This window comes from Scardinius erythrophthalmus (genome assembly GCF_964197995.2).
Source record: "Scardinius erythrophthalmus genome assembly, chromosome: 2".
In the NCBI taxonomy this organism is placed as follows: Eukaryota; Metazoa; Chordata; class Actinopteri; order Cypriniformes; family Leuciscidae; genus Scardinius; species Scardinius erythrophthalmus.
In genome coordinates this window covers 48278575-48289971 of record NC_138222.1, presented here as the reverse complement: position 1 = coordinate 48289971, position 11397 = coordinate 48278575, and the positions used below count along the sequence as shown (strand labels likewise).

At 39.2% G+C, this 11397-nt stretch overlaps 2 protein-coding genes across 2 annotated transcripts; one reads left to right on the top strand and one right to left on the bottom strand.

Moving 5' to 3' along the window:
- Window positions 1-103: 103 nt before the first annotated feature.
- ajuba (ajuba LIM protein) lies at window positions 104-7039 on the bottom strand. Its single transcript, XM_081392282.1, has 8 exons — window positions 4370-7039; window positions 3265-3366; window positions 3062-3129; window positions 2432-2494; window positions 2212-2342; window positions 1051-1102; window positions 902-970; window positions 104-785 (listed from the first exon to the last, which is right to left on the bottom strand). Exons 1-8 carry the CDS (start codon window positions 5844-5846, stop codon window positions 681-683), a joined length of 2067 nt encoding a protein of 688 aa, XP_081248408.1. The 5' UTR covers window positions 5847-7039; the 3' UTR covers window positions 104-680.
- Window positions 7040-7073: 34 nt separating this feature from the next.
- On the top strand, window positions 7074-9662 carry mrpl52 (mitochondrial ribosomal protein L52). Its single transcript, XM_081392765.1, has 5 exons — window positions 7074-8515; window positions 8778-8847; window positions 9110-9177; window positions 9359-9423; window positions 9502-9662. The coding sequence occupies exons 1-5, from the start codon at window positions 8482-8484 to the stop codon at window positions 9646-9648; spliced, it is 384 nt and encodes a 127-aa protein (XP_081248891.1). The 5' UTR covers window positions 7074-8481; the 3' UTR covers window positions 9649-9662.
- The last annotated feature ends 1735 nt before the right edge of the window (window positions 9663-11397 follow it).

Here is an 11397-nt window from a genome sequence, read left to right as displayed (position 1 = left end):
AAAAAATCATCTATCCATAGCCTTTTCATTAATCCCATTAATAATGGTCATCAGTGTTTTAATTCTCTGATTTTTGGATGTGTGAATTGCACAAGAAAACAACACTCACTCATTCATACACAGATATTTATTAATTAAAACAGATACAGGAATGTTTTTAACCTTTTGCAATCATTTATTAAAAAAAAATTCTCTTAATAGGTAAACATGTTTAAGTGCAAAATCTTTGCTAGTGATATTAAATATAAAAAAAAATGTTAAGCAAAAAAATCCCTTGTTCTTCCCCTACAGCAAACAGTAGATATGGGAGTAAAACAGTGTTCTGTGATATTTCAACTCCCTCTAGTAATGAAGCAGGCGATAATCTTTTAAACTCCGAGAACTTGTATAGAAATATTTTGTTCAGCAGGATTCAGTTGCTGCATTTCCCAGCCACTAGGGGGTGATATAGTTTTTACCAGTGCTGGTATTTGCATTTGAAATGTACTATGACCTCATGTCTCAGCAAGAGTGTTTTCTCCCCTCTCACTATCTTCAAAAATAGAGTTGCCATAGAAGAGACACACATTAGAAAGGCAACGATTTACAGTGGACACTAGTGTGCATATGAGAGTACAAAGTAGTTTATGTTGGTCAGGCACATTAGTTCTCATTTCAGTGTGTGTCGTGAGGGGAAAAGGTTATGTGTGACACACCCTGGTCATGTGGCAAGAGTGGCAGAGGAGGTGGGAATCCAGAGGGAAGCACTGAGATCCAAGCTCATCGGACAGCTGCTTCCCACACTCCTGAAGAAGAGGAAGACAGGATTACAAGCCTGTGCGATAACATGTAGATACGCTCTTATCTGACGCAACAAAATGACGACAATCGGCTTATCCAAACTACTTTCCAAAATACCTACCTCACAGTGATAGCACTCAAAGTGATAATCTTTGTTCATTGACACCACCCTGAGGATCTCCTCACTGCCCTGAAAAACACACACACACAAAATCAAGATCTTGAACATTCTCCTGAAAGCATCTGTGAAACGACTGGGGAATTATTTACCTCAGCAGGTAATATGGGTTGTAAACAGGCAGCGCATTTGGGAGCAAATGTCCTGAGGAACAGAAGAGAGGGAAAAAAAATGTAATCCACATTAACAGCTTGTAAATGCAAATGTCTTGGAGGTGCCCAGTGATGATGGAACATTCAGACACCGCGACACTATGGGAATTAATAGCTGACTAGTGTGACAGTCTTTTGCTTAACTTTTCACAAAATATCTGCTTATTAAAATCAACTGGCAACTGCTATGCTATCTTTTAAATTCAATTTGATTGTTATTATTTCACACACAAAAAAATGATTAACAGATTATTTTTAATCGGAGCAACATTTGTAAAACAAACTTTATTCGACCAAAAATACAGTAAAAACAGGAATATTGTGAAATATTATTACAATTTAAAATAACACTTTTCTGTTTGAAAATATTTTGTAATTTAATTTATTCCTGTGATGTCAAAGCTGAATTTTCAGCATCATGACTTCATCATGACAGTCTTCAGTGTCACATGATCCTTCAGAAATCATTCTAATATGCTGATATCAAGTAACATTTCCTATTTTTATCACAGGAAAAGGTTGTGCTGCTTAAAATTGTAGAAACTGATACATTTTTTAGGATTCTTTGATGAATAGAAAATGTAAAAACGATATTTTTTGTTAAATATTTTTTTGTAACAATTTAAAAGTTACTTTTAATCAATTTAATGTGTCCTTTCTGAATAAAAGTATTAATTTCTTTAAAAGAATGGTACAGGGAATTGGATCAACATGGTCCTTTTCAATTTTTTTTTTCTTCAGTAAATAGAAAAACAATTTATGGTATGTAATGCATTAATCTTCAACACTTAATACACCAATCTTTTAAAAGAGATAAAGGGCATTGTATATATATATATATATATATATATATATATATATATAATTTTATTTATTTTTTTTACTTTGTACATGTTGTATGTGGTTCTGCCACACTTTTAAAAATTTGATTAAAAAATAAAACAAAATAATTAAATATTTTTAAGCAATGTTCATCTCACGACTACACCTCAACAGCAACAAATCTGTAAAAAAAGGGTTTCGGAGCAGTTGTTAATGTTAGACAAAATTGCAAATAGTTTTGTTGTCATGTCATTTGTAACACTGTTCAGCCTAACAGACCTGTTGTAGTCAGAGACGCAGTAGACGTTGTTGAGGTAGTCCACTGTGAATGGCACTCCGTCCAAAGCCTTCGAGCAGACCGTACAGCGGAAACATCCTGGGTGATAAGAGTTCCCTAGAGCCTGCAGAATCTGAGTTACACACACAAACAGAGAGCTGTGAACACACACCCTACACAACCTTCAAACGCTGACACTGACCTCACGCAAAAAACACAAACCTGCTCCAAGATGAGGTGACCACAAACACTGCACTTCTCAGCTGCATCCTGGAAGCCTGAGAACTAATGGACACCAGGGAAAGATTAGGAAAATTATTATTATAACAGAAAAATATTTTTTAAAGCAATACTGAATACAAAAGAGTGTACAACATTTTAAATAACAACAACAATACATGTAAAAAAATATATTCTAAATATCATCATCATCATTATTATTGTTTAAATTATTAAATAAATTAGATATATTTGATATACATTTTAATATATTTTTTTAAACAACCTATCTTTTTAAAGTAAAACATAAATTAAAGACTTAAAAAAGAAGGAAATATTAAATTATAACATTTTAAAATATATTGGTGGATATTTTTTCACAAAAACCAGAGCATACTTCCACATCTCATTAGGAAATACCCATTAATATATTTTTGTATCTTCTTCTCTATCCGGAATACCCATTGTTTTATCTTCTTTTTTTCTTTCTTTTTTTGAGTGGCAGATGTCCTTTTGGATAATATTTTTTTTTTCATATATTATTTTTACACACACAAACACAAAATTTTAGAACAACTTCAACCCCTAAACACTGGCTAAAATGAATATGAGAATTAGCACATGAATTCTTACCATGTAATCCTCTTTACAGTAAACCGAGCCACTGACATTGTAAAAGTCCTTGTTTCGGAGAGTTCGCCCTACAAGTAAAAACAAGATAAGAGAGATGTTCAGACCATAATGAGAGATACTGACCCAAATGAAGAGGTACTGAAATACTGGCCTTGGTTTTGACTCAGTGTTACACTACTGATTCCTGGGGACTGATAACTCACCACAGGAAACGCATATGAAGCAGCGGGTGTGATACAGGCTGTCCAGAGCCTGGCAAGCATTATCTGCACCATATACGCCTTTACCACACTTCACACACGTACCTGAAAGCAAGAATACAACCACAAACACTGTTTGAGTACACTATAAACAGATGCATCACAACACAACTCTATTTAGGACAATGAGGTCATCATCCAATCATAACCAATTACATAAAACACGGTGGCAGAGCTGTCTGGACTCAAAAATACACGTCTCCGCATTCTTCCCCCATAATACCAGCCAGTGGGTTTGTTTCTTGTAGTAACAGTACACACACACACACACACACCGATAAATCTGACCTGAGCTCCACGACCCCTTCATTACTTGGGAAAAAAAGGCTAATAGGCTGTTGGATACAGGAATTAGATATTGTAATGTGTCGGAATGAGGTAATGTCTTAAACTTTATACAGGTGCTTTTCAGACAACAGGGAGGTTTCCTCGTCGCAACAAAGCACTACACACACATAAGGCACAAACACACACCCTACCCTCACAATTAAATGTGTGAGAGAGCCTTCCCTCAGGACTCAAATACCTGAGCTAAACAAGCACACGCCAGCACACGCTAGTGCACGCTAACACACATGAACACACCCTCGCTCAAACTGTGGCTGGTCGAAAGCTGAGAGCGCTTATACACACACACAGCCTCTGTCCTACTGTATTACTCACAGCTCTTTGGTATGACCAGCGTACCACAGGGCCTGTAATTTAGGGTCATGCATAATCACTATGCTCGTTCTAGGCGGATATTTTTGACTTTGGAGTCTGTTCAGAATACTATGTAGCCTTGGGTGGAGGGGTTATACATTCGCTCGGTGACTTGCAAGTTAATTATTATGGTTAGTTAGAGAAACGGGCTGAAAAAGGAGGGCTAGTATGTATTTTTGAAGTTTCATGTCTTGCTTTTTGCTTCAGAGAATGTTTGCAGGTTTTAGCAGGTCTGAAGCAGTTTTCATCTCACCACATCACACACACACTCACACAGTCGATTGCCAGAGAGGTACATCATTAGTCATAAACAAACTAGCCAAATTGGATGAGTAAGTGATCTCACCAAAGTACTCCTGTCTGTCCGCAGATATCGACGATTCCCTTCCAGCTGACTGTTCTTCCAGGGATTTCCCTGGAACTCCGGCCGTGGCTGGGGTAGATGCGGAGCTGGCTAGAATGGTGGTAGACACAGGTTGTTCTTTTAACGTCAGACCCCCAAGTAGCGCTTCTCCCTCCAGGGCAGCATCTCTCAATATCAGGCGGGTGAGCTCCTGCTGGTAGCGGGTTCCTGGCAAGTCGGAGTGTCGTGCCCTCTCGCCCACATCGTCGCCTCTTGATCCCCGCTGGTCAATGGGACCCCATTCTGGTTCTGCTCGGTGGAAGGTTGCAGTGTGTGTGCTCAGTGCAGGCGGATATGAGTGACGGCTGTCGTGCGCACTTCCTCCCGACACTGTTTCCCTCCAAATCTCCACAGGGGGCACTCCAGTTTTCCCTGATGCCAGTACAGAGTACACCTGACCCGAGGTGGCGCCACCGAGTTGGGTCGAGGAGAGCTGCAGCTGCTGGCCGGGCCCAGGTGTATGGCGGGTGTCGTAGCCCAAACTGATGCCACTCGTCCGGTTACTGCTGCACCGACTTCCCATGGGACTCCCGCCGCCGCCGCCGCCCCCTCCGCTTGCGGTACTGCTCGCAAAACTGGACCGAGGGCTCGCCAACACGGACTCCTGCAAGCTGAAAGAAGAGCAGGGGCTCAACGCTGGTGCAGGGGGGAAGTAGAAACCCCCTACGCCACTGTCATGGGTCCTCTGCGGTGGATGAGAGAGGGAAGCCGGGCGTCCGCTGTCCCAGGGTTCGCCACCCGAACTCAAACGCTTGTAGAACAGAGCTTCCTGCAGGGACAAGCGCTTATGACGCTCTAAGTCGTGGAGGAAGCTGGGCTCCATGGCAGACGAACGGGGGTACGGGTACGGAGGTGGTACAGACGACAGCGGAGGCGGCTGAGCGAGAAGCTGTTGGCGGCGAACAAGCTGCTGGAGCTCCAGAGAATAACGGCGCTGCTTCAAGGCCTCACGAGAATTTGGGCTGTACGCCCCCAGCGGGTCACCTTCGCATCTGGGCGAGTCGCCTCGTCTCAGCTGGTCACACATACTGCGGCCCTCGGCCGTTTCAGGCAAGTAGCACGATGCTCGCTGCTGGGGCGACCGGCGCCGGAGAGGGGCGAGAGTAGAAGGGTGATGTTCGATCCCAGGCCCACAGTCCTCAGGTACCGCAGCCGAGGTGGTATTTGAGGGTGTGATTCTCTGAGAAGTGCCCAGTTTGCCAGGTCTTCCGGCTGACTGTCCACACACCTCTACGGAGGCGTGAGGGAACTGAGACGTGCTCACGGGTGCATTGATCTGTGTCGCGGTTCCATTATTGGCATTGTTGCTATTACTGTTGTTATTTGCGTTGGCCAAGTCATTTTTCTTTTTGCTGAATTTGACACTTCCAGAGTCACTCAGTTTGAGCTTTTGCTTCAGTTTGCTGCCAAGTCGATCCATTGTGTTTTAATATAAGCTCAACTACAATATAAAATATGAAGTACGAATTGAACTTCTCTTAGATGCCACCTGAAAACGACTACAGTTTAAATAGTATTCTACATAAATACAGTGAAATACAGTGTGGACACAAGCACAATTCAAGTGATTCAACAGCAGATGAGATAACAGACCAAAAGATATGAGACAACAATAACAACAACAAAAAAACAAATCCACATAAAAACGAAATGTTAAAAACTAATACTTTCTGATGAGCTACAAAAATAAATATTTAACTTTGAAGATAAATAAAAAACACTATGACATTTTCTGCAGGCTACATGTCGTACTAGTTAGACTTGAAAACAAGCAGTTTGTTTCCAAACTGTTTGCTTGTGATGAATTTGCTGGACATGCGTGTGAACAGAAGCATGTTGATCCATTTGATTGCGATCCTTTTTTTGCAGCTACTTGTGGCCTTGTCTTCGGCAGTGAGCAAATGAACGTGTGGGAACTACCGTCAGGCTTCAAAGAGTCTTTAATTCTCGTCCCAGACTCGCGCAGAACTGGTCCATTCAAACGACGAGTCTCACAGTCACATCCGCAATACTGTTGTCGGAACCACTCGCAAGTCTGGTAATTACCACTTGGATTTTGTCTCTGTGGGTTTATCCTAAACGGCACTGCCGGTTGTTTTTAAAAAAAGAACAATAGAGTTTAAATGCTGAATAAATTTCCAGCGCGTTAAACACACAGGTTATGGGATACACCACGGCCCCTTCCTGTCTCAACTAGCGGCTTTAAAAAAGGCAAGTTGAAAACGTTTATCTGTGCGGATAAATGAGTCGTCCGTATCCGCGAACTCAAAAGCGTTTATTCCTCAGCCAAAAAAGTACAAGGCACATCAAAGCCTCTTGTTGTCCCGCAGAATTTGTCCAGTCCAGTTTGAAAGAAAATGACCATTATTCCCCAAAAGTGGAAGTCTTCAAAAGCGCGTAACAATACGGAAAAAAGCTGCAGCGAGTCGAAGAGAAGATCGCGTATCGCTCAACCAAACATATTCGCATAGATAAACACACACTGCGCAGCCTACGCCGGAAAACTGTGCTAAAATGTTCAACGTAGAGTTTCTTTCTTTCCAAATTTTTTTCCTTCCTCCCCCTTTCTTCTTCCTCTGTGGCTTTTTTTCCCGACCGGAACACCTTTCCCCCGGGCAGCGCATGAATAGCATCCCACTATTTCGTCACACAGACCAACTTCTTTAAACAGACTGTGCCCATTGGTTCAGCCTCTGTTTGGACTTACACAAACAACCTTGACATAATCGCACACTTTTTTTTTTAAATCTCTTAAATGAAAAAGACACATAGCCTACATCACGCTAGTCTAAGGGGAAAGAACGCGTGGTTTAATTAGTAGATATAATTAAGTGAACTATCTGTAGGCAAAATTAGACAAACTCAAAAATAAAGGTAAATGCAGCCGTGAGTCAAATTGTTTACTTTTTTGTTTAGAACACCGTAAGATGTTTTTATTACACATAATGTGGCTTCACGTGACGAAAATTCGAATAAGTGGCGTTTATTATATTTAAAACAATGTTTAAATAAACGAAAACCTAAAAACGTGTAAATGGCTCGAAGACCTTACATATTTTCTGTGTCATTTTTCCAACCCTAAGGCCTAATTGGTCGTGTCGTGCCTTTCGTCTGTGGAATGTGCGGAGGGATACCTCGAAGTTCCCTGGGACAGCGTGAGTCGGTTGCGTGTGTGCTTTTCGCGAGCGCAACAATGTAACTGCTTTTCTTTTCTTCCCTCGCGGAAAATGCCTCTCACTGCTCCATAGTTACCGAGAGGCATAAATTCCGGTGACAACTGACCTGCAGTCGTATGGTTACTGTATTCAACCCCACAGAGACCCTAAAAAGACCCAGTGCTGTTCTTTTGTTTAAAACCTCGTTTTTTCCCTACCCCGGAGCTCCCTCCTCCCATTCTGGTCTTGTCTGCAGCTTCTCCTGCGGTTTTGTGGGAGCGCGCACGAGCTCGCGCGCACTGTGGCGAGTGTGGACTTGTCTGGGAGCGCGCGCGGGAATGTTTCAGCGCTTACTCAGCACTGCTCGAGCCAGAGGAATGAAGGGGATCGGCGGTGCTGAAAGACGATTTAATATTTAAGCGGAAGGTGTAAAGGCCGTTCTTCAGAGGCGCCTCTGTGTCGTGTTTTTACAAGATGTTTTGTCACCTTAACTGTATAATGAATGAAAACATACCAGTCACTTATTCAAATCAATGTGTGAATGAGTCAAGCAATTCAATTCTATAGACTATTTAAAATCTATTCTAAACACCACACATGTTCTCGAACATTTGTATTGTATACATGAAAATACACTATAAACTCCTGGTAGCCACAAAATTTCCCAGATTACACGTTGTAACACGTTTTATGTTAGCTTATCTGTTGTTTTGAGATCGAGTTGTGATTAGAAAGGCTGAAAATAAACTGCAGATTATTCAACAGGTGAATCAGGCAAGTCTGTGTTGTATTTAATGAAACCACAGCATCATCTACTGGTAGAAATAAGTCACGCCACCTTACACCATTGCAGAGTCTTTGTTTTGTCCCTCTTGCTCACCGTAGTTGTTATAATCCAAAATGGCAGTATCCTTGAGGACGGTTTGTACCGCAGGTGAGACAGTCTGTTAGTTAAGTTATAGCTTCTTCTTTTTTTTTTACGTGTCATGCCTTTTGCCAAATTTCTGCATTATGTTTTGGGTTCATGAATTATATCTGAACGTTATTCTTTTAAAACCAAGCTTTCAGCCTGTGTGTTAATAAATGTCCATGGTAGTACACTGTGTCACAATGTAACAACTGATGAGTGAACAGTAATATTTTTAAAACTGTAAATTCTTATTAATGGGTCATTTTTATTTTCACATCATTTACAGTGTCGAGGCAGTCAATACGCTCATTTTCATCGACGTGTGTGAGCCATGCAGGAAAGAAGTGGAGACTGGAGTGAGTTTCCTATGAAGTTTGACTATAACAAATTGTATTTAAAAAGGGCAACGACAGATAAGGATATTTAAACTGATATGAAATCCAGTTTAAGCAAACGAACCATTTCTACAAAAACAATGTGACTTAATACCTGCTGAAAAAAAAAAAGATAAAATCACAATGTTTGCATACATTACATTCTATTATGGTTAATCTTGATACCAGTGTTTTGGTTTGTTCAAATACATTCTCCATTGCCCTGCTCCCTTTTTGTCTTCAGAAACGGTTTAGCACGTGGCGGATCAGAGTATGGACCGATAACAGATCTACCTGACTGGTCATTTGCAGGTGAACTTTATTTTATGTTTTCTTGACAGCCAAAAGCAACAATGTGGTGTTAAGCACAGACGTATTGTGCTTGTCAATTCTATTGTATGCATCAGTTGTAAGGTGTTTGTCAAACAGTAAATCTAGGAATGTAAATATGAGCTCTGACAAGGATTTGTATCGTTTGTTATGTGATTTTCAGATGGAAGGCCTGCACCACCACTGAAAGGACAGATCCGCAGACAAAAGCAAAGAGAGGAGTTTGCTGTAAGACTCTTTTTTTATTTCTGTTGATTTTTTATTACAGAAACAAACTTTGATGTTTACATTTGTGTCTCTGTTTAGAGAAGAGCAGTGTATCTCAATGCAGAGGTGGATGAAGGGATGAAGCGATGGTGTGAGAGGAAGGAAGCCGAGAAACAGAAAGAAGAGCATGTGAAATCCTTATTGCTGAAACCTAAGGGAAATTTATTATTAAAAAACAAAAAATAAAGATACATGGGGACAAAAAAAGCTTGTGCGTGATTTCTGTTTCTAAAGCTAAACACACCAACACACTAAAAGAATTCATATTTTCTGTTATAGTGATGGGAAGAAGGAAAAAAAAAACAATCTTTGTTTTGTATTATAAAGGTGGTCATGCATTATTTTGTTGGAGGACAGTACATTGTATAGGCAGGGGTTAAGCAGATGCTTTATTATTTCCAGTACACTTACTGCAGGGATAACATCTGATTGTTTTGCTCAAGGGTGCAGTTATGATAGCTTACAGGTCATAAACCTACAAACATTTGGACTGGATTGGATAAAGCCTACTGAATTTATGTTTTGCATAATCTTTTGATCTGGCCTGTAGTGAATATTCATTGTGCCTTTATTTGAATTTCTTTAAAAAATATATATTTTATGACTTTATTATTATATACTTACAAAGGAGAAGGTATTCAAACTTTTTTTTACAGATACTGAACATTCAAATATTTTTACTCACATGCACAACTAAAAGGCAATTAATGCAGTTTATCCCTGTTTGATTTAAGCTGAAAGTGTTTGAGATGGCTGTGAAATAGGGAAAGTTATCCCTAATATGAGTTGTGAAAGTCTGTTCCCACTGATCTTTATTCTGTGAAGTACAAAACTGGAAAAACAATACTTAGACACTGCATTGCATATAATACATTGATGCTATATTTTGTTATAACATTTCTATTTTATTATATATTTAAAATGCATTTTTTTTTCTGTCATGGCAATCATGATCCTTCAGAAAACATTGCTTATTATTATCAGTATTGAAAACAGTTGTGAGCTTAATTATTTGTGGGAATATGGATATTTTTAAGGATTATTTGATGAATAGGTTCAAAAGAACAGAATTTATTTGAGATGTAAAACTTTTGTAACAGTATACATTTCAAAACTATCACTTTTGATCATCCTTGCTGATTTTTTTTTTTTATTCACATTTCACAAAAGTTTTTTTTTACTTTTTTACTTTTTTTTTTACCCCAAAAACCTTAGATTGGTAGTGTATTTTATTTTGAAAAAAAGCTTTTACATTATACTAAAACTAAATCTGCATAACATCTTACAGTTAAAAACAGACTTTTTTAAAAAAAATATGCCATATAGACATAATCTCTCGCTCCACTAGGCTGCAGTGTTTCTCCATGCCTCTCTGATGATCTTCTGGCAGCCATTTTTCTCTAACCTTGTCTCTAAAAGTTTCTGCACATAATGCAGGCTGTAATATTCTCTTTTTCAGCTTCCTGCTTTTTAGTATATATATATATATATATATATATATATATATATATATATATATATATATATATATATATATATATATATATATATATATATATATATATATATATAATATTCCTAATCTTTTGTGGTTATCTGTTTTTTTTTTTTTTCACAGACTAACATCGAGATGAGACCATTGCCATTCCATCTCCTGCCTGAGAAAGTAATTAAGGGTGTTGCTATAGTGACTCTATTTTATATTAGCCGCAAAATGCCATTTCGCTTTTCAGAGAACCTCTGAATCTTGAAAATCGATTAGTACGGCTGTGAAATATATTGTAATCATTCTCTGTACAGTAGCTTTTGTCTTAAACATTAATTTGTACTTCTATCTATTTTTAATACTTAGGTCTTCGGAAGGAATCTATATGGAACTCCAAAATGACTGTTGACTCTCTCTCTCTCTCTCTCTCTCTCTCTCTCTCTCTCTCT

What these genes read in the sequence shown, in the direction of transcription:
- mrpl52 (XM_081392765.1), top strand. Translation starts at nt 8,482, where the DNA reads ATGGCAGTATCCTTGAGGACGGTTTGTACCGCAG. An exon ending in GAGGACGGTTTGTACCGCAG is followed by an intron (nt 8,516 to 8,777) that starts GTGAGACAGTCT and finishes CATCATTTACAG; the next exon opens with TGTCGAGGCAGTCAATACGC. An exon ending in GGAAAGAAGTGGAGACTGGA is followed by an intron (nt 8,848 to 9,109) that starts GTGAGTTTCCTA and finishes TTTTGTCTTCAG; the next exon opens with AAACGGTTTAGCACGTGGCG.
- ajuba (XM_081392282.1), bottom strand. Translation starts at nt 5,846, where the DNA reads ATGGATCGACTTGGCAGCAAACTGAAGCAAAAGCTCAAACTGAGTGAC. An exon ending in CTTCATATGCGTTTCCTGTG is followed by an intron (nt 3,130 to 3,264) that starts GTGAGTTATCAG and finishes TTTTACTTGTAG; the next exon opens with GGCGAACTCTCCGAAACAAG. An exon ending in TTGAGTGCTATCACTGTGAG is followed by an intron (nt 786 to 901) that starts GTAGGTATTTTG and finishes CCTCTTCTTCAG; the next exon opens with GAGTGTGGGAAGCAGCTGTC.